This window comes from Anopheles gambiae, chromosome 3 (genome assembly GCF_943734735.2).
Source record: "Anopheles gambiae chromosome 3, idAnoGambNW_F1_1, whole genome shotgun sequence".
In the NCBI taxonomy this organism is placed as follows: domain Eukaryota; kingdom Metazoa; phylum Arthropoda; class Insecta; order Diptera; family Culicidae; genus Anopheles; species Anopheles gambiae.
The window spans coordinates 10147614-10169569 of record NC_064602.1 but is presented as its reverse complement, the minus strand read 5'-3'; the positions used below and the strand labels follow the sequence as shown (position 1 = coordinate 10169569).

Sequence of the window (21956 nt, the reverse complement as noted above, 5' to 3'; positions counted from 1 at the left end):
GCTCATTTGGCGATTTTCTCTATTTCGGTCATCTCGCAGCTGCGCGTTAGCTTGTATTCGCCCTTTTCGGGCGTGTAGTCGAGCGAGCGGTACAGTGGCCGAACCCAGGGCGTGAGCAGGTTTAGGGGCACCCGTTCCTTCTGACCGCCTGTCGCGTAGCTCACCACAATTCCGACGACGATGACGATGATCGTGCCGAGCAGGGAGTAGTACATGAAGCCAATTCGGAAGACCCACGGCACTTCGGAGTTGTCGTGGCCGGCTGCATCCCGGTAGAAGGTGCTGGTTTCCGTACTGTAAGACATAAGGGCCCCGCCCCCCAAAGGCGAACTTTAGAATGTGTGTAAAAAGTGCATTGATTGCAATATATACCCCGTTACATTGAAGTCACTGCAACCATCGTACCGGAAGGGTAAGCTCTCGTACTTGAGATGCCCGCCCAGAATCTCCAGCTGCGCTCCGACGGCAATCACACTGAGCGATATCAACGATACGATCGCGCCCCAGAAAGCGCCCTTTCCATTGATGTGCGGCGAGAACATCCCCAGAAAGAAGATACCGAGCATCGTTCCCGAAGTAACGCCCGACACAGAAATAGCCAAGCTGAAGATACTACCGAGCTGCTCCACGACAAACACCAGCAGCAGACAAATCACACCGATCGTCATCACCATCACCTTCACTACCGTGCTGGCCGTTTTGTCCTTCAGCGCAAACCGGGGCCGTATAAAATCCTCGAACAGTGTGCCCGACAGTGTGTTCATGCTGGTGGACATGGACGATAGGGCAGCGGAAAAGATACCGACCACGAACAGACCCGGCAGCCCAGGGATGTGCCTCGCAACGTCCAGCACGTAGTAGGCAAAGATCTGATCGTACTTCTGCACCGTGCCCTCGTGGATGGGGTCACAGTCGTGGTACTTGCCGAAGATTAGCAGCCCATTGTAGACGGAGAAAAGCTTCACGAGAATGTGACCTACGCCGAATATCCAAACGGCCCTGAAATTCAGAATTCACGAGGGAAGAGATATGTTAACAGTGAAACAGGTGGTTGAAGAGGCATAAAGCCTTACTTCTTGGCACTGGACATATCGGGAATGGTTAGGAAGCGTTGAATACATTCAGGCGTTACTCCAATGTTTGATATCCACATGGATGTTAGTCCGACCGAGACTAGCCAGAACGAGGTACGAAGATACGGATCAGGATCCATACTGTGGAATTGGAAAAGCAGAAAATAATAGGTCCTCCGGGCATCCAAGAATTCCACTGCAACTCACTTAAACCAAATCAAACGACCTCCGGCTTCCGCTAACCGGAACACGTTCACCACTCCACCAAGCTGCAACGTCCCGAGGGTCATCACAACGAACAGCGCACACAGCATCGCGCCAAATTGCAACGTATCCGTCCAGATGACCGCACTGGAAAAAATGGATTAGACAACGCATCATCATTGTGAGGTCAAGGACGAATTGTTTATCCCTCCCATCTACCATACCGTATGCCGCCGAATGTTGTGTAGAATATGCAGATACAGCAAATGATGGGCGTGATGATGTGCACATTGATACCGGTGACTGTGAGAAGATGAAGCGAGAAACGTGAGTGACGTGATGTCGCGTGGGATCTTGAACCTCAAGATTACCTTGACTGAAGGCAATGGCGGGTGCGTAGATGATAACGGGCGTGTTGAGCAAGCAGTAGAACATGAACAGACCACTAGCTAAGGTGCGGGTGCGCTTATCGAACCGCTGCTCGATGTAGCTGTAGCAGGAGACGGTCTGGAGTTCGTGAAAAACCGGCAGGAACACGTACACCATGAAGATCGTCACGATGAGCCCCGATATGGAGCAGGCCCAATACTGTATCCCGTACTTGTACATCTCCGCCGGTACACCGAGCATCGTGATGGCCGAGATGTGGCTGGAAAATGGTCGTGCGAACAAGGGTTGAGAGCGAATCCATTCCTTTACCTTCCCTCTACGCGGGGACATTCAACTTACGTCGCCGTTAGCGACATGGCCACGGGGAACACCTTCATCTGCTTGCTGCCCAGCAGATACTCGGCCGTGTTGTTTTGCTTCTGCTTAGCGAAGAATCCATAGTACACACCGATCAGTGCCGACATGCCCAGCATCGAGCAAAAGATGACATAATCGATCGGAGAGAAGAGCAGTCGCTGCTCCAATGGTGCTTCGGTAGCTTCTTCCATTGTGGAGGAAACGGTTGGATCCATCGTTTACTGGAGTTTACGTTCCGAATTAGCAACAGCGAACGCAGTCTGCAGTCTTACGAAGCTTTGCATACACACAAACACACTGCCCAAACGATCGCAAACACGTCACAAAACACGGAAGTTGAGACCGGCGTGTACTTCAATTACGCTCGATTAGGTATTTTTAGCGGCACTACGACACGCGCACCTTGGAGCAACAGCAACCGACGCCTTCAGTGGGAGAAAGTGGTCCATGTACACACGCGCACCATGTCGGCACACCGTGAACGCACGCGGCTGCTGCAACCTTCCCGGGGGACTAGCGCGGAACCGACTACGGCCGTGCCACGCGTGAATGAGCTATTTTAAAAGATGTCAGCGATAGCGCGAACCGTGTTGCGCCGGGCTGATGCGTTGAGTACTTGATCGCGATTTAAGATCCCGCGCGCTCTCTCTCCCCCGAAAACCGACGACTCCATCATGCTCTCGTGTGTGTGTGTGTGTGTGTGTATACGGGAAGTGACTACTGAGTGAACGGGAGTGGGATATCAGTCCGGTGTTAACTTAGCAGGCAAGGCTCCATGTGAAGGGAGGGTCTATTGGAGTTGGAGGACGGGAAGATAAGTAGAACTGCCGTTACTTTTTTTCTTTACCAATCTGAGAGTTGTCCAGCGAAGGTTTCTATCGTCTCAGCATTCGCGTCTTGATGTCCAACACAAAGGCCTAATCCTCTCCGCCGTATGAGACACGCTGTGGATACAAGGGATGATGCACACGTCGTGGACGGCTTTCTGTTATCATTTGTTGGAGGAGGGATGCCCAGCGTATCAAACACAAAGGAATGGGAAAACGTCTTTTTAGAGAATGGGATGTCAGCTACTGTTTGAGGATGGATCTAGTTCCTAAGACCTAGCAGCTGATCGTGTTGTAATAGGTGTAGAAAGAGAGAGAGAGGGATACCGTTCGCGCGAACGGTAGCCACATAGATAGATTCCACGTCTACTTGGATGATGAGGCGTAAACCACGTATAGGGTGTAGGACGCAGCCAAACACGAAACTCATACAGGAGCTCACTTATTGAGTTCGTTGCTGTAGATAGTACTATAAATAAGCTCTCTATATGATAAGCTAAAATAAATTTAATTAAGCCAGAGTTTCCCATTCCAGTAAAGTATTGTGTTTTTGCAGGCAAAGCGTCATCGTCATTCTTAGCAATTGTCCACGAATTTTTATCGTGCAGGATTATCTGCCGGAGATGCGTTCTTGATGACGCTTGGTAATCAATATTTACCTTGCGGGTGTGTTGTGTTAGCTTTGAGGAGATTTTATTTTTTTCGGCAGATAACGTACAGTACAATGAACTGAGATGAGATGAGAATTCTGTGGTTTACGTTGTTGTCAACCTGTGTAGTACACAGTTTCTTTTGGAGATTATCTCCGTTCTCGGTGAAGTGCATATTCCCAAGATATAATCAAATGATTTTGGTCGGGATCTTGCCCTATTTCCATAAATAGTGTTGTATCCTGATGTTCTTATGGCTCCAAATCCCGGTTGGTGTAATTTGAATTGAGATCTGATAGGATTTCGTGAGGTGTACTTTTAATTTCTAGGTTACAAGTCCATTAGAAGACCTCAGGTTTTAGGTCCTCTATGATTTTTTCGTAGTCTTATAGAGGAATATAAGGCTTCACTATCTTAGAAGAGCGCGCTCATCTGTTTCTACTCCAGATTTTTACTTGTTGCTTTGTAAATATGAATAAAACATAAGAGAAGATGCTTGCAAAGAGAACAAAAGCAGTCTATTAGACATACTCTTCAGAGAAATTGGAGAGTCGAATGGTAGAATCGTCGACTTTTGCCCTTCTTGTTCGGATCATCTGCCCAAAGCAAGGACTATTGTTAATTTCAAGAAGAAGTAGGCTTATTTCCACAAACGTCAAAAATGTATGTGGAATACTAAAGAGAAGAATCAAATCCGTCATTTCTGTAGCATTCCTCGTGGACGCTTCCGTAATTAAAAAGCAATTCCACGAATCCCTACAAAACCCATCAAAAACGCCACAATTAGACAACGTTTGTGCTCCGGTCATTGTGCTCTTTGTTAGCGCATTTTTCTTCCCCCAATTCAATGCGCTCGTCAGCTTCCCACTAGACCGTGTCCGCCGGGATTGCGCTTTTCGCCGTCCCATGAGCATATTAGCATGGGTTTTCGCTTTCACTGCTTCTGATTGCCAGCGAACCAAACCCACCTAGACACACAAGTGCGCACACACTTACACACGCACCCACACAGGTGTAAAGAATGTCCCTGTTTGTGTTCTGCGCATTTCCCCCGTTCGTTGCAAACACCTCAGCATGCTGTAGGGCTCCTTAGCAACGGGGCAAAAAACAGGACGAACACGGTTTCCGGAAGGGTGTACAACTACTCCCTTTTTCTACTCCGTTTCCTGTTTAGTCCTTTTTTCATTTCATTTCTTCCCTTTCCGTTCCTCCCTGTGCTCCTTTTCTAGCCAGCGGAAGCGGAACGAAAACACACTCGGTGTTTATTTTGACTCATCGCTTCCCTTTCCCGCTTACCATCCGCTTGTACCGAACAAGGTACCGCGCGCCAGTGCAAACATATAATTCAGAAATCAATAAAAACATACACCCATCAACACCTTTCCAACGCTCTGTCCTATGATGTGTGTGGGGTGCGCGTGCGCCAATTTTCCATCGCACACACACAGTGTAAGCGGTGCCGTTTTGTCGTCCTTCTGGCGAGGGAAAAGTTTCCCTATTGCACACCAACATCACCAATACTACAAACGGAGCTGCTTGAAAATTCGACCAACGAAAGAAATTCCAGTATAGTCGTGCCAGTAACGCGTCGAACGCGTAGAAGCCTATTTTCTTGCTAGGGTAAGCAGTGAGTTTTTCGCGAACTCCAATAATAATCCAACAAGTTTCGTGTTTTTTTTAAACTGTTTTTGAACTGTGAAATAAGAAAATAGTGTTTTCAAATACTAAAAGTGATACTTTGTGTGTTTCATGTGTTGCAGAAGCACCCAGTAACGTTGGAATAAGTAGGGAAAGTAGGACGCAGCACAAGGAACACAAGGCGAAGCACAGAATGAGTTGCCTTGGGGATTGCCTCGAGTTGGGGCCACCGCCCGATATGATACTGTCGATGCCACCGCCACCACTGTCTTCGTTTCTGTTGCCGAAAAACGCACTGGCCGCGAGCAAACCTAACGGCAACAGCAACAACAGCCTACTGTGCAGTGCTGCGTTCATCTGCGAGCCGTCCCTGAAGGCGAACGAACAGTCCGGGATGGAGTTTGTCGAGCTGCCCGGGAATGGTAGGCCACGATTGGAGAGAGGGTTGAAAGTTCATGTTTGAAAATTTACTTCTTTTTTGTTGTCGCAGGAATGGACGATACCTGGATGTTGGTACTGATTTCGTCCTGTGTTGGAGTCATCCTGCTTGGCGCTCTTCTCGCCATGGTAGTGCTCAAATGTCGCGAGTATGTAATTATAGCCTTAAATTGGTCGTTTCCTCATAATGACCCATGTTTCCCATTTCTTTTGCAGTCGATTCTGCTTCCGCTGCAGCTCGTTCAGTTACTCCTATCACGATAGCAACCTGAAGCAACCTCCACTGCACGCCCTGGGTCATGAGCCGTCCACCGCCAAGGCGGCCGTATTTATGCCCGGTGGAACGATTCTCTATCCCACCAACCATCTGCACCATCACCACCATCAGCCGCCAGCCCATCCGGACAATCGTACCCTTTGGGCGGCCCTCACACCGCACGGCACGCAACACTTCATCACGGAATCGTACGGCGGCAATCCGGAGGACCATTACGAAGTGATTGACTATGGGCGCAAGCACGAGCAGTACATCCCCTCGGCCCACGGCACTATCGTGAAGAGCAAGAACTCGTTCGAAAACTCGGGATTTGTCGATTACGATTATGAAGATCCGACACCGCTGATGGAATCGTACGCACACTTTGACGACATGGACTCGGGATATCAGGAACCGCAGGAGGTGTTGGGTTCGCTGAACCGCGCAGGTAGTGCTGCCAACCGTACCGCCACGCTGGTCTCATCGCCGACGCGCATCGAAAATCCCAACATGGCCCCGCTGAACCTGTACCCAACCATGCTCAGCTCCACGATGGGCAGGAAGGCACACGGCACAGGCACTGGTGCTGGATCACTGTCCCGGCGGATCAGTGACATCAAGAACTGAAGTGGTGGAGGAGGAGTGTGAGAACAGAGGCGAGAGAGGGCGAAGCGACGGCGATTGAGTGAGAATGGAACACATACATTCCTAATAGACACGACACGTCCTCCTGCCAGGGGAGGAAGCGTGGGTTGAAAAGAACTACTAAGTACTTGCGTTGGACGTGCCGGGGAGCTGGCAAAAGCAGTCTCCAAGCTACGGTGCGCGATGGTGGTGGCACGCCGGATCGAATTGATACTGAATTGAGAAGAATGTTCCTCTAAGATGGTAGAACAGTGAAATGATTTATAACTTACTACTAAAGCAGAAGATACCAAACCAAACCCAACTAGACACACACAGACATCTTCACCTTTCACAGGCCCTTTTCCACGCGCGTAAACAAACCCTCCCGACTGCTTAACCTGCTACTGTATTACCACGCATCTTAACTATAAAAATAATAACTACCACGCATAATGCAATGCCCCTACGTGCAGGTGCACAACAACAACTCTCATCTCCATTCAATGCAATGCAAACACTGAATGCGACATTTCATATTCTTAGTGGCTCAATTGCTGGCTATTGCTTTCATACAACAAGGCAGAGAGAATCGAATAGGAGGGTAGATCAGAGCAATGTCCATACTCCAGTCCAGGGCGAAGGCGATGAACATTTTGTGGGAATTTTAAAAGCAACAAAACATGGAAACAGCAAGCAACAAACAATAAACATAATACTCTAGATCTTAAGGAATGGAGTGTGTGTTGGAGGAGTTCACGGTGGAAGAGTAGAAAGAACGGGAGTTGAGAGACTGTTCAGGGGTTTGATTCTACGGGTCATCTTTATGTTTTTTAAGTCTAGTCTTTATGATACCTAGCCGGTCTCGTAGTACAGTCGTCAACTCGTACGACTTAACAACATGCCCGTCATGGGTTCAATCCCCAAATAGACCGCGCCGCCATACGTAGGACTGACTATCCTGCTATGGGGGGGAATCAATTAGTCACTGACAGCCAAGCCCACAAGTGGGTACAGGCAGGCCTTGGCCGACATCAGTTGTGTTGAGCCAAAGAAGAAGAAGACGTTATGATATCTTTAAGCTTTACCTTAATTATACTTGCCTGAAACCTTCAACTTTCTATCAACTTCCCTGTCATATTCACGTGCAGTTCGGACAACATCAAACGAAATCTTCAGTTCTTCGTATCTCTTGAAGTGACCTGAATATCTTATGTTCTTCACAAAGTAATTTCGGTTTTTTTGAATTCTTCTCTTCAAGATCTTCATCCTTGGAGCATCTTCAATGATAACCCAATTGATTCTCTATTGGGATAGGAGAACGACACGATTGATTAGGATATTTCTGTTTATAGTTTTTAATAATATGCAATACCACATACATACAGACATCTTTACATACGACACAACTTACTACAGCACTTACTCAACACACTCCAGTGAAGGTTCAAGCGATTCTGGAGAGTGGAACCAGTGCTCTCGCATATTTACACCCAGCGCTATTAACTATTTCCACTGTCTACTAAGTAGAACCCTGATCTGTCCTAACCCAACCTACTACAAAGGATCAACATCCTTTCCTTTACACACACGCACACGCTTACTTGCTTTACCAGCTAATTAGTCTTGCTACGAGAAAAAACCAAATCCCCACCATCCTCCCCCTCAACACGCATTCGCATCGATGTCCATCGACCGATGGGCGGACTTGTTGCGCCGACAGAGCTGCAGCACGATCTCGCCCGTCTTGATGCTCTTGAACAGCTTCACCGCCTCGAGATGGGTAAGATCGTGACACACCTGCCCATTCACGGCCAGCACCTCATCGCCCGCCCGCAACCGTCCATCTTCCGCCGCCTGGCCCGTCGGCAGGATGCTCTTGATGAAGATCCCGAGCGCACCGCGGGGACTATCCCGTCCGCCGACGATCGTAAAGCCGAGCGACTTCTTGCCCGGTCCCTTCTCGAACGCTACCGTGTGGAACGAACAAAGGGCGGACGACTTGGGCCTGCGGGGCAGTGTGCAGAAGTTGCTTGCGGTCGATTTGTCCAACTCGAGCGAACTCGTCCCGCTGCTCGTTTCTGCATCGTCCGAGGTGGAGGCGTGCAGTTCCAGCTTTTCGTCGTCGCACAGGTTCATGGTGCTGCGGGCGGCCGTCACCAGCTGGGGTGAGGCTTGGGCGGGACTGTTGGACTGTTTGCCGACCAGCGAGCGGCGCACGACTTTCGAGGACGTGTTGGAGGGTTGCGTTGGGGTGACATTTTTGGTGAACGAACGACGCTTGGTGCAGTCGAGGGAGGGTGGCTGAGAGTCCACCTCCGTGCTGGGGATACCGTCGCAGGCAACGATGGTGCCTATCGAAGGAGGCTGAGATTGTGGTGACTGTTGTTGGTGTTGCTGCTGTTGCTGCTGCTGCTGTTTGTAAACCATCGAGAGTGGTTGCTTCGATCGTCGGGGCGTTCCGAGCGTGTTGTACTTGTTACCATCGATTCTGGAAAAAAACGAAAGCAAATGTTTAGTGACTTCCTATTGTAAACCCAATTTAAAAGATTCAGACGACTCCACTCACTTGATAGCAATCGACGTGTAGTTGGTCGTATCCTGCTCGGATCCCGTCTCGCTTCCACTGTGATCCGGTCGTTCGTCTTCCAGGTACGAGTCGAGCGATATCTTGCGGCTATTGCGGAACAGCCGTCGATTTACCGACGGTGGCCTTTGCTGCTGCTGCTGATGCTGCTGTTGATGATGATCGTCGTCGTCTTGGTGATGATCGGTGCCGTTTGCCCTGCTGCGACAAATGACAAGATCGATGCTGGTGCGGCCAGTACCACGGCGGGCGCAACTGTTGAGCAACTCCTGCACCTGACGCATCGACAGACCGCGCAGTCGCTTCCCGAGGATGTTGACAATTTCATCGTTCGGCTTTATCGAACCTTCCCTGAGGGACCCGAAAAATAGAGGAGAGAGAGATATATTAAAACGATTAGACATGTCCAATGTGTGCTCTAAGTGACCTATCCGAACCGGTTTTTCTACTTCCGAATAATTTTGGAAGATCGATCGAATAGGCGCCTTACCTGCAAACAAGTCCTCCGGGCAGTACGTGGGCCACCTTGTACCGATTGCTGACCTCACCCTCGGTGGTCGCAATCGGTGCGATAATGATACCGAGTCCACTACCATCCTCACCTCCCGGCACATCCATCAGCTCACCCGGGGGCTCGTCCAACCTGATCGTGACCAGCTTAAACTCTGTCGCCTCCGCCACTCCACCGTGATGATGTACCTTAGTAGGTATGTTCGGAATTCTTGGTCCACCAATCAACTGTTGTTCATGGAACACGTCGTCCGTTTCGAGTATGGACGAGGCGCCAGATTCGTTCACCAGAATGCCCGAATCTCCATCTTCCGCGTCCGTGTGTCCGGTACTTCCACTGATCGCAATCACCGTTCCACCACCCACAAGAAGATCCGCATCGAGATCATCAATCTGGTGCTGTTGTGGCTTGTCCTGAGGAACAACATCCGGCTCCTTCCCAACATCTTCGTACGTATCGTCTCGCTCTTTGGCCACACCCTGCTGGAAGTCCGCCAACCCGGGCAACGCACCGTAGCTCACACTCCTCCTGCTCGCCTCCGACAACTTCCCGGTCGACTTCTTCAGCGACTTGCTAGTCGACAGATGGTATCCCTTCTGTCCGCTCGTAGTACCACCACCACCACTATTTGTTGAGTAGATGCGCGAGAACAGCTTCTGGGTGCGATCGGACATCGCCCGGATTTTGTTGGTAAAGTTGTCCTTCCTCTTTGGCGTCTTGAACGTGGACGAGCCGGCGGATGATGGTGCCGGCGCCACATCAACCCCATTCCCCGGCTCGTGCTTAAACGCTTCCAGCCGCAACCGGTAGGCCGTCTCGATCGGTCCAAGCGTCGTGCGCATCTGGGCGAACCCGTACGTCTCGTCGTGATCGGCCGGATCCATCATCGTGGCGTCGCCTTCGTTCTTTGGTACTTCGCTAGCTGTGCTGGCCGCTGGGGGCAGTGCGTCACGGTCCACCACCGTTCCGCGTTCCGTGCCTTGCGGGAATGATAAGCGCCGATCGGTGGTTGCGGTTGCGGTTGGCCCACTGCTTCGGTCGCTCTCCACATCCACCGTGATAGCGCGCTGCAGCTGATGTTGGTTGCGCCTCGTATCAGACGCCGCTAGCCGATGCAGCGTGCTTTGCTGCCGTGGACTTGCTGCCGGCGACGGTTCGGCCGGTTTGCTCGCGGGCACAATAACGTCACCGGTCGAGCCGAGAAAGATCAGATCGTCCACCGATTTGTAGAGCGGATGGCGCACTTTTTGCACTCGCAGTGTTGCACTGTCGATCGCCGTGCCACCACCATACTTCCTCCGATTGGGCGGTGGTTGCTCCGGGTCCTCTTCTTCCTCTTTCTCCCCGGTCGATCGCGTTTCAAGACTGATCGGTTGATAGCAGGACAGCCGCGTGCTGCCGAGCGGATTCTTCTTCTCCCGGTACGGTATCGACCGCTGGCTCAGGGACGGGCTGCGACTCTCGATCGTATCGACAATATTGCCAATCGAGCGGCTTAGCTGCTTGTACAGCGACGAACCACCGCCGGACGATGCGATACCGCCGTTGACGGACACATCCGCACCCTTATCGGCCCGTTGCAGTATGCGTCGCGTCACGGGTGTGGTTGTGGTCGTGGTGGCAGACGATAGTGAATTACCAGCGGCAGTGGAGGAGTTGGTGGTAGCTTGCACTGTACTGCTGCCAGTTGTTGCTGCGTTCGCGATCGCTTGCTGCTTGTTTTTGATGCGTACCGGTGAAACGTAACGACCTTTCGGTCGCTCGATAACCCGCCCTTCCTCGATGCTGTAGCAGTTGATGCCGGACGATCCGGTGCGCTTGGTCCAGTTGACGGGTGATAGATCTGTGGCGTTGTTTGCAAAAGCACCAGCGTTTAAAGAGCCAAAAGAGAAACAAAGAGAGAAAGAGAACGGGGTAAGTATGTGTTTACTTTTGCGGTTAATTAATCATCAAGGGAATTGCGCGATAGTGGCCGGGGAGCTTCGAAGCCTGCTCGGAGAAAGAGGAAATTCGAAAGGAGATTTCGAACCAGTGTCCGAACGGGTCCACTGTCGGGAGTGAAATGGCTCCACTCGCGCCGAAGAGCAGAAGAGAAAATCTCACCAAAAAATGAACGTGAACAATAAATTATGCCTCTCGTGTTAAGAAGGGCAAAGCTTCGAAGCACTAAAAATCACACACAGCCACACACTTTTGCATTGAAGCGAGTCGTTGAAGACTTCAGAAACGCTCTCAGAATGAAGAATGCACCAAAAAAACAACTCAGTCTTGCTCGGAACAGTTTGTTCTTAAAACTGCAGCCACGTTGCTCCAACACGACCACCAGCAAGCGCAGGCCCAAGAACAACACACGGCCCCGGCTAAAGGTGAAACATTAATAGTCATAAATGTGTACCAAGACCAAGACCATTAGCTGGATATGGCTTTCCAACAGAACACGCTCGCAGGCCCGCTTCGCCGCCTCGGGTTTTATTGTTTGTCCAAACGGAGTCTTTGACTCATGTCTGTTGCTCGCAAAAGTGCATACGAAGACATCGGCTGGAGGAAGCTCGGCGTTTGCATGCCGGCCACGCGATGGGACGACCCTGAACTCGTCTGTCGCGATGACGACCCGATCGGTGTCTTCACATCCTTCGTGGAAGTTTGTCAAAAATGCCCGATACATGGCTTTGGCGAGCGTTGTTAGAGGGGAGAGAGGTCGATTGAAGGTTCTTACAAAACACATTTATGGACCCACGTCGGATCTTCTCCTTTGGGACACAGTTTTCCAACTCCTCACCTTCGCTACTTCGCTACGTTATCCTTCCCAGCGGACGAGGGGATCCTCACACAAAAACTCACGATCGTTTCACAGACATGCGCGCTCCACTAAAAACACCACCCTGAGTGCGTATGGCACAGAGACTGAACTGGCATTGTCCACCGGGCCTGCTCGGCGGCCTCCCTCGAGCTCCACACACACACATACAGAAAGCGCGATAGAGCGATAATGCCCGCAAAATGCAAAGAGAACCAATGCCACTGAGAGAGAGACGGAGCAGGCAAACGAGAGAGATAGAGAGGGACAGAGAAAGTGACTCGCCTGCAAAGAGAGCGCAGGCCGAGGCCCCAAACATTGATCTGGGACCTGGGTGGGGTGTCTCGAATCAGCTGCGCGGCGACGAACCCCTCAAAATGACGTAAACGCGGGAGTCATCCTCTCGCGTTGACATGGGAGCCATTGCGCGAAAGGAAGCGGATGCAATAGACAACACATTCCTGGTGCCGTGTTTAATATTCTCCCCATTGAGTGGTAAAGGTAAATGTGATCATATTTGTCTCTTCACGGGGCCCCCTGTTTGGTGGTGATCTATCGGTCTGCAACGTCATGTCAATACCGTGAAGTTCCCCGCGCATGACCCACAGTTGGTGGTGACGAAGGTAGGTGGAGGTAGGTAGTTTACTATTCCACAGTCATCGTACAGACAGGTAAGACCGAAAAGAGGCAAAAAAAGGCCCACGGTTGGAGAGTCAACGACAACAATAAATTAACATAAATATCCATGGCTCGATCAATTAACAGCTGCTGCTGGCTCGCGTGTTCGCTTGCGCACTTCTCGCTTGCGCTAAGACCGCTCTCTGGAGGGTATATGACGACAAAAAAAACGAAATGAAATGACAGTGGCTTTTACACACATTTTGCCTACTTTGCAAGTTGACTGACAAACACCGATCGTTCGCGCCGAAGTTTCGAAAGCCAGGCCCCAGTCCTCATCTGATCGACGCGTTTGCCACAGGCAAACAAGTGTGAAGTGCAAGTACAGGTGCGCAACTGTAGGGCGTGCGATTTTCTTTCTTCTTCTTCTTCTTCTGCTGGCTGTCTGTCGTTTGCTCATTCGTTCGTTGCTGTTTGCTGTTGCAGACTATGGAACTAAGCGGCCATGCCCCACGTGGGTGACACCGTTTCCGATTAGAGTGTCGTTAGAAATCAAACAGAAATGGACGGCAGCTAAGAACGTGGAACGTGACCACTTTATTACGCACACACACATATGGCTTTCTCGGTGCTCGGTGTAGACTGTATGGCTGACACCAAGCGCAGAGGCGAGGAACATGTTGGCGCAGTGGCATAGAAAGAGTTCTGTCAAAACGGCCTCCTCGGATGCGCAACTGGTGGTGCGCACGTGTTGGGCCGTGAGATAAGAGCCCTTTTTTGTGGGTACTGTGCTGTCCAGATGGTCCAGAACTTTGGAAATGAGAGCGTGTCGTCCGGAAATTCGGGTCAAGAAGGTCATTAGAATTTGTGGTTGTAATGTTTCTATGGTTGTAAGTGTGATAGGGACACAAAAAGACTCTGTTTGATGGCTTCTTTTGATGATAGTGTCGCTAATATGCGTTAATGAGTTATATTTTTGCTTTGATCTTCATCTTCATCGAAATCGAAGCTCAAACAACGCTTCACTGCGCCACAAACTGAGCGGAAACTGCGCTCAGATCGATCACTTTCTTTTGACTAACTGGAAAAAAACGTTGCAAAAATTCCACCAAACAAACACACACGCTCACAAGTGTGTTACGAAGTTTGGGTGAAAGTGAAAATATTATAAATATTAATGTACTTCCCTTGTGAATTTCGATTCGCTCACACGGAACATCGTGTTGTACACAGGCAGCGAACCGGCGCATTCGCCACAAACAACTGCAATCTCCATCGACAACAGTGACTCGCTATGTTATAAAACAGATCACAACAAATCTGCGCCATAATCGTACAGAGGACAACAACAAAAAAAAACAGAACTGCTTGCAAAAAGATGCAAGGTCATGCCGAAAAGCCCCACTTCAACCCCTGGGTGGGTGGGTAGTAAAATGGTCGCACAGAAAAGAAAAGCAAAAACATTGGCCAATTCATTTAATAAATTAATTATCTCTCCCATTCGCAATATCGCGTGTCCCAGGGGAGGGGGCGGTGGTGGTATTCGAGCTTCCATCTAAATCAATAAACAGCGATAGAAAGGAAATGGAGAAGGCGGCAGCCGTATAAATCCCTACACAATTGCAGGCTACCGCCACTGCCACAGTTGGGTGGGTCGTACCGCGATCAGCCCCCGTTTGGTGAAAGGGAAATGGCTCGATCGCGTCACACACGAGGGTGAACAAAATAAAATCAAAAGTTGTTGTGTTGGGAAGAAAAGGGGTGGGAAGTTCGGAACCACTGCCCTGCAGCCAGGTGCAATAAACGGGGAAGTTGGATTGAGAGGCTCAAGCGACGAACCTATGCGTCGTCGCGTGCTGACCTTCCGGTCGCGTTGTGCCCCGGTAAGATAGGAAAGAAAAGTAAAAGGAGTTCCCGCCGCGGGTCGGGCAGGAGATTGCCTTCGGGGAAGGACGTACTAGGACGCCCACGCTCGAGATCACGTAATGGCTGCCCGATTAATCGATCGTGGGGAGTACGGACAATTCGATCACTTCGATTCACTGCATCGTAGCTTCTTTGCGTGTGGCTGTGCGCTCTGTGGGAGTTGCTTCGAGGACATATCGATTTCATTTTTATGTCACTCGACTGGGGTCGATTCTTGTGGCGATTCTTCGTGCTCCCTTTTTGAACGACACAACGGCCGCTTGGCATCTTCAGCGTACTAGACGTACCACGAATGTCTTGGAAAGTATTGCCCTGTCTTGGCGGTTAACATTTAAAAGCGAAAGTAAATGCCACGCCCGACATGTGGCCAACGTTTTTTTTTTCGCTTCTTCCTTCCTTAACACGAGGAACCCTCACTAGCCGCCAGATGTAATGTCGGGCGATAGAGGGGCTGATGAAACAGGTTCCGTGCTGTGGGGCTGGTATTTGCAGTTGAAAGAAAAATCCACTTCCCGCCGGACAGGCCGAAGATGAATCGAGATGAAACTGCAATCGAACGATATTTTTGCAATATTATGATTGAAATTGACTTCGTGCTTCTCGGGGAGAGAGAGAGCATGATGTGCAGGGGTTCTCGCTAGGACAAAAAGGCATGATGACTCATTTAATTGCATGTTCAAACTTTCTACCATTTTAATAAAAAAAAAATCGTGTTATAAATTATTATAAAATTTCCTTAAGGATTTTAATTTATTAAAATGTTCAAGATATTGTTGAGCAACCAAACATAATCATTCAAAACCGAACCCTTCTCTTTCCATACTACCGGGAACCAATTCCCTTCAAGCCCTTATTTCATTCCCTGATGATCAGACAAAATAAGAAATAAAACCATTTTGCGAAGAGGGGCAAACACATGGAACATGCGCGCGGCCATGCCGCCTTTTTGGCCGCCCTCTGATTATCGGCGATGCGATAATGTGAAACGTGACGCAAGGAGCATAAAAACACGATCAACAAAAGGAGCAACAACAACAACGAAAAACGCCGAACCCTCAACAGCCTCCGACCGACCTACACCGAAGAAATTGACCCGCCGGCATTTCTTCGGCAGCATAAAAACTTGTTTTCGCATCATCATGATGATCATCGAGCGTCATCGTTCCCCTTTTTTGCGCATCTCGTGCGATCGTGCGACTTTCGGCCGTTTTTGCATGCCTTTGCTGCTGGGCTGCTGCTGCTGCTGTGGCGATCTGTGCCTGAATTTTTTAGAGGTCATCGTGTCTCGCATTATGTAATGACGATGCTCGGGAGAGAGCAAGAGAGAGAGAGAGAGAGAGAAAGAATCGAAGAAACCGGGATAACCGTGTCGAGATATCGAGGACGGGAATCCCGCACCGAATTCGCCGAAATCTCACTGGAGCGTTGTGATTAGTCAGTACACTCAGTTTAGTATGCTTACTTGTGGGGGGATATGCTCCGTGTCCAATGTGCAGTGGAAGCATGACGAATAACGATTGCGTACCGCCAATGGCGGGTTTGATCTATTTTGAGCCCGAAGCGCACGTCTAGTTTGTAACACATTTAATTCACGTGCGCGCACGGTGTCTTCCCGCGGTCAGTGACACTGGTGGGATCGGTACACAACCTACGGCGAGGCGTTATGATTAATGGCAAATGAGCACATATTAGCAAAAAGTGTCTGTGTGTGCGATTTGGCACGAAATTTGTCTCACCGGGAATCGTTCCAACCCTCGTTGCGGACACTTGTCGGGGTGAAGCTATTGGACGCGAAGATTAATTAATGGCCGACAGGTTTTTAGTAGCTGCGAGCCACTGTACATGCGACACAGGTTACACAGGGGGATGGATCTCGTCCGCACGAAACCCCCGTCATGGAGTGGACATTATTCAACTGGTTATTCTAGACAAATCCCTCCAAACACTCCAGGTGCTGCTTTGTCATGTAAAAGAGCTCGAAAAGAATCGCATTTCGCTGCAAATGGGTGGGATTTATGTTTTTCTTTCCTTTCCGTCGCAAGCGGCGTGTAGGTGGACATGGTAAGTCTTCCGAACCATTTCTAAGCATGACGCGAAATGTCCAAACATCGTGGTCGTCAAACAAACGTGTGCTTTTTGTTTGCGGACGGAAGGAATGAAATAATTTATTGCCTTGCTTTATTGTCCATCAAGCGTTAATTTGCGCCCGTCTGAGCGGGTTTTATACCGTCGTTTTGGTGAGGGGGAATATGAGTGGCTTTAATGTTTTAAATATATGGACACCTCCAAATCGAGCATGAGTTTAAAGGGGCATTATAGGATTGGAAGAAGTATAATAACACAATGCTATTGCTACTTCTCTGCGACAGATGTGTCATATAGGAACGTATTCATGTCGATAAGATACACCTGAAGAACAGGATGATGAAGATTTCTTGAGATCCAGATGATCCCAGGTGTCATAGTCTTCTCGATCTCTACTGAACAAGTCTTCTTGTGCCCTCGAAGAGGTATAAAGGCATAAAGTCAAGCAATTATTGTGATATGTCCTCAAAGAGCGTCCTCCAGCAGTTTCTACAGTTATAATTGAAGAACAAAACCACCATCGCACCATCAGTACCTCTCTCCTGGATATTCCACAACAAAACCGGGATTCTTCCAGATATTCCAGCTACATCTGAACCGATTACTGAAACAAAATTGCTCCAATTAGAGAAATTATTACCAGATTTTTGCACCACTCGTCCTATTCCCGCCGTCACGATCACGACCAGATCTAGAACAGGTGCAGTCACCACAACTGTCATCACCAGTCGTGAGCAATGCAATTGATATTTCGAGCGACTAGAAACGATCGCCGTAATTACCGGACCGGTCCAGCGCATACCCAACAGATGCGCGATCGTGTCACCCGGGCAAGGTACGGTCATTGCAGCATCTCTTGAAATCGCACATCAAAACATTGTATGCCTTATGTCCATCGCATCCAGCTCTGGCGAACCGGAAAATCCATGAGATCAACTCTAATCGCTCGGTCTCTAATAAAATAACGATCGCAAACGATCGGCCTTTACTGGTCGTCGTATGTGTCTTGCAGCAACAGCACTGGAAAGAATGTCTTCGCAAGAACTTGCGATCTTCGTCAGTAAAGTAGGTTTACGCGATCGTCTCGAGTCTGACGCTGACATCGACGTGCGACGAGCACGTGAGTTATTAGCATCTGCGTAGTGTGGAAACGCAAACGAATTACGACAGGAAATGAAGCGGTGGGTTCTTATTTTTATTCCCCTTGCAATGCGGCTGTTCTGGGAAACTGCACTGCTGCTACGATCGTGTGGTATGTCAACTGCTGGGGATATTTATATTTATTCCAGTAGCATCCGGCGCAAGCAAAGAGGCGCCATCGTAGCGTCGCTGCTCTTATGCTGCAGGAAATGTGCTTTTATGTAGCTGAAGTGGAGTAGAAGCCGCACCATGTCTTCGATTGATTGAGATCGCGTTCTCGTATGGAATCGCATCACTTCAATGTTTTGCAATCCGTGCGGACACTAATCACCATATGGCATAAAGCAGCGTCTTTTTTTAGCCATCCCACTACCACAGCGGCAAGCGAACGGCAAACCATTATTGTAGCTTCCTTCCCACCCAATTTGCATTCTGCACATGAGCGGCACGATCCGGGTACGGTCACCTCCAGCACCAAGGTGACTGGACACCGGCAAACAAGCCGAAAACGTGCAGGAATTCATCACGCCGGTGCATCCTTGCTCGCGGTGGTCTGTTGCTGTTGCACTAATGATTATGATTACCCTTTTACGTACGACGCCGTACGTACGATTAGGCAAACGAGGCAACGGATTATGAGCGCGTTCAACATCCCAAAAGTGGCGTCCGTGCGAGATGGGTTTGGGAGGCAGGCGCAGGTTTTTGCGCAACCGAACAAAACGATCGCGAAATAAAGCGCCGAGATGATTTGCTTGCGAACCGGCGTAACGTTCAGTTCTTGAACGTTTGAGCTTCGCTTGTCTAATTTGACGGTTCTGTGTGAAATATGGGGTCTTTTTTGCTGTGAGAGAAACATAATTGTACACCTGAAACCTAACAACTGAATTGAGATCTTGCACTCTCGGGTTAAGAAACGGACCGTGGATGGAATTAGTTTTGGATACCGCGCACCTAACCGCACAATTATCGCTCGTTAACGGATCAATTCAAGCTCCGGTGGTGAATTAATAGATGAATCATGGGATCAAGCTCATCGAGCTCTCTACATCGAGATACACCACGCGGGGCCAGTACATGCCGCTACCTAGTGCCTAGACTTCTCTAATTAAAGCACTTATCGTGTTACAACCCTTTCATGGCCGGAGCGGGATGTTAACCTGCAAAACAAAACGACCGCTGCAACGGAACTGCAACGGAACTTGGAGCAAGCCCCACACGTGCCTACCTGGAGCTGTGGACACACATCTAAGGGTCGGTCATCATCATCATTACGCGATCGTTCTTTCTCCTCACGCTCCTCACCCGGAGTACTTCCGAGTCGAATCGGTGGCACAAGAATGTACCAACCTCGTTCCACCTACATACACACACAGAGGGAGAGAGTAGTTACACAAAATCTCGGCTCGGTTTGATCGGGTCATTACGACCTATGTCTGACCCAGTTCGGGGCGGCAGTACTTCCTTAGTACTTCCCCTTTGCCTACAGCAAACATTCGCTGCGGCTTATTTTCTTTCAAAACGGGGCCCTTCTAGAAAGCGACCCATGGTCCCCTTCGGGAATGCTTCCAACAGGAACCGAACATTCCGTTTCCGTTGCTTTACAGCGCCCACGCCCATCGTTGGTCGGGAGGGTTTTTTTTGGAAAACAAACGGATTTCTTGGACTGTGCCAATCAGTGAGGCACGTCCGTCCGTGTACATGAACACCGAACCGTGCCGGAAGGGTTTGGATGGTTTGTACGTGCTCCTCCTGCAATTTCAATTACTACAGCAGCAATAGTTACAAGAGTCGGGATAATCTGGCAAAACGTTCGAATTGGAACCAATTTTCCACGCAAGGTTGCAAGATTTCACCCCTCCCCGTGGTTGGCACGGGGTCAACCGATCAATTTCGCCGAGTGCATTCAGCGGGATTGAGATCACACAGCTGGTGAGCGAGCTGGCGGGAGGGAGGAGAGCAAAGATCATGGGCGTTAGAGGGAAGGTAAGTACTTCCTTACAGCCGGGATGAAAATCACTTATCACAGTCTCTGGAGAGCGGAGGAAAGTAGAAGCTACTTGGGGAGGAAGTATTTTACACTTTCCTGTCGAATTTCTAGAGCAGAGGCTGGGTTGGGCTTGTGCTCGCGGTTCCAATCCAAGCGGACACGGTTCAGTAGGTTAATGGGCGGTCGTGGAATCGTGCAATACACACACACCCCCAACAGGTTTGCAGCACTGAATTGGGTGGGTGAGCAAATTGAATTAATAAGGTTAAACCATTTCCAGTGCACTTCTGCTCACCACAGAGAAACGGTCTATAATTTGCGGCCAGCTTCAATCCCCAAAGTGGGGTCAAGTGTTCCCTGCTGATACAGATTTCCAAAACCATTTCCCCAAACTGGAAGGGAAACATGAACAACAAAAAAAACCTTAATTTAAGGCCACCGATTCATCCATTCATCCACCGATTACTAAATAACTCATTTCCATTTCCACCGCATTTCGGATGAGCTTATCGGAAGGTGCTTGAGTAAAGGCCGCCTATCAAAGACTTATTGGTTGCAGCATCGGAATGAAATTACATCATCATTGCCATCATCATCATCAGACGGCTTAAGGTGAAAAGCCGTACCGTTGCATTCTGGATGTATATTAATAGTCCCCCAAAGAAATCCAGTTCAGATTTTGGAGGAATAAATTACTCGGACATTGCGGAACTGCCCGGAGTGCCGGACTGTGGAAGCGTGCAACATGACAGATGGGATTAATTGCATGTCTTGAAAAAAAAAAACCTGCAACATCTGTGTTACCGTGTTCATGTTCGTTGCAATATTGAAGTTGTTCCTGGAATTCCAGCCATGTCTGCAGGGTGCTCTGAGTGTTCCTCTTGTTCTCAAGACACTTTTATTTCCACAATGTCCCCAACATCTGATGTTACTGCGAATGATGTCCACAATTTCAGAACATCTTTTCAAACACCCCAGAAAACCGCAAAAAATCACTCCAAATATTCGTACACCAACTTTCTGCTCTGTAGCCGACTTCTCGAAAAACATGTGGCCCAGTGACCGGTGGGACATGTCACAGCACCGAACAGAAGCAAACAAAAACACCCATTAACTAGGGCGATTGTTGGTCGCTTTGTTTTGAATTCGCTTCTTTTTCTCCCTCACCATTTGTACCTTTCCCTTCTGTAGTACTACCACTTGTCTTCCATGTGTGCGTGTTTGGGTGGTAAAATATGCACACTCCGTGAAACCCAAAACGGGGTCCAATCTTGCATGACAATGACAATGACCAGTGCTTGGGGGCTTTTTGCTGTCCCGTACGGTCTACGGTGTAGTTTCACCTGCAAGTACAGCACACCTCGGGTTCCAAGATCCCGGTCGGTGCATTCACATCATGGTGTGATTTATGAAGTTCATCATTCTTCCCGCCGGTGCTCCGATTCGCTGCAGTTCCTGTTCCACTTTTTCTTTGGAGCGTGGAAGTGTGGAGTTTGATTTCTCTATTTCACACATTCTGTGACCTGGTACTAATTTGGAGCACACTTTTCGGGAAGCCAATTATCTTCAATATTGATCGAGATGCCCCTTTTTCTATCGAAGGGAACACGCACACGCTTCCACGAGATGTTCAAGCATTCCCTATTGCGTCAACATTCAACGGGTGTCTCATAACTCATAACTGGCGTTCTTCAAGAAGCCAGCACTTTGCTGCGCAGGTTCATTATAAATATGAGTATTTTATGTGATTTTTATTCGACACCACAGCAACGATCGAGATATGACACACCTAGACAACGGTAACGAATCGTGGGAGGTATATCTCGTTCTGGGCTCGTTCACCCAAAT

The 21956-nt window shown here is 49.3% G+C and overlaps 3 protein-coding genes across 5 annotated transcripts in view; 1 reads left to right on the top strand and 2 right to left on the bottom strand.

The window, feature by feature from the left end:
* Position 1: 1 nt before the first annotated feature.
* On the bottom strand, positions 2–2648 carry LOC1277592 (sodium-coupled monocarboxylate transporter 1). Its single transcript, XM_317064.5, has 7 exons — positions 2007–2648; positions 1649–1926; positions 1502–1580; positions 1281–1424; positions 1074–1214; positions 373–999; positions 2–294 (listed from the first exon to the last, which is right to left on the bottom strand). Exons 1-7 carry the CDS (start codon positions 2237–2239, stop codon positions 3–5), a joined length of 1794 nt encoding a protein of 597 aa, XP_317064.5. The 5' UTR covers positions 2240–2648; the 3' UTR covers position 2.
* Positions 2649–4959: 2311 nt separating this feature from the next.
* Positions 4960–7192, top strand: LOC1277593 (uncharacterized). Of its 2 annotated transcripts, XM_061658127.1 has the most exons (4): positions 4960–5121; positions 5262–5561; positions 5630–5726; positions 5794–7192. In XM_061658127.1, the coding sequence occupies exons 2-4, from the start codon at positions 5333–5335 to the stop codon at positions 6458–6460; spliced, it is 993 nt and encodes a 330-aa protein (XP_061514111.1). In that variant the 5' UTR covers positions 4960–5121; positions 5262–5332; the 3' UTR covers positions 6461–7192. The 2 variants fall into 2 exon arrangements, with proteins under 2 accessions (XP_061514111.1, XP_061514112.1); XM_061658128.1 differs by lacking the exon at positions 4960–5121 and having other exon boundaries at positions 5151–5561.
* A 599-nt stretch (positions 7193–7791) lies between these two features.
* LOC1277594 (uncharacterized) overlaps positions 7792–21956 on the bottom strand; it is a 69062-nt gene continuing 54897 nt past the window's right edge. For both annotated transcript variants that reach the window (XM_061658122.1, XM_061658123.1), the window contains exons 5-7: positions 9535–11398; positions 9027–9395; positions 7792–8948 (exon numbers count right to left, since the gene is read on the bottom strand). In XM_061658122.1, the coding sequence (XP_061514106.1) occupies positions 8123–8948; positions 9027–9395; positions 9535–11398 (3059 nt within the window). In that variant the 3' untranslated portion in view covers positions 7792–8122. The remainder of the gene's footprint in view (positions 8949–9026; positions 9396–9534; positions 11399–21956) is intronic.

Excerpts from the sequence above, each read along its gene's own strand:
- LOC1277592 (XM_317064.5), bottom strand. The coding sequence starts at position 2,239 with ATGGATCCAACCGTTTCCTCCACAATGGAAGAAGCTACCGAAGCACCA. Across the intron at positions 1,581-1,648 it reads CGCCATTGCCTTCAGTCAAG|TCACCGGTATCAATGTGCAC; the intron begins GTAATCTTGAGG and ends ATCTTCTCACAG. Across the intron at positions 1,000-1,073 it reads GATATGTCCAGTGCCAAGAA|GGCCGTTTGGATATTCGGCG; the intron begins GTAAGGCTTTAT and ends TCTGAATTTCAG.
- LOC1277593 (XM_061658127.1), top strand. The coding sequence starts at position 5,333 with ATGAGTTGCCTTGGGGATTGCCTCGAGTTGGGGCCACCGCCCGATATG. Across the intron at positions 5,562-5,629 it reads TGTCGAGCTGCCCGGGAATG|GAATGGACGATACCTGGATG; the intron begins GTAGGCCACGAT and ends TTGTTGTCGCAG. Across the intron at positions 5,727-5,793 it reads GTAGTGCTCAAATGTCGCGA|TCGATTCTGCTTCCGCTGCA; the intron begins GTATGTAATTAT and ends TTTCTTTTGCAG.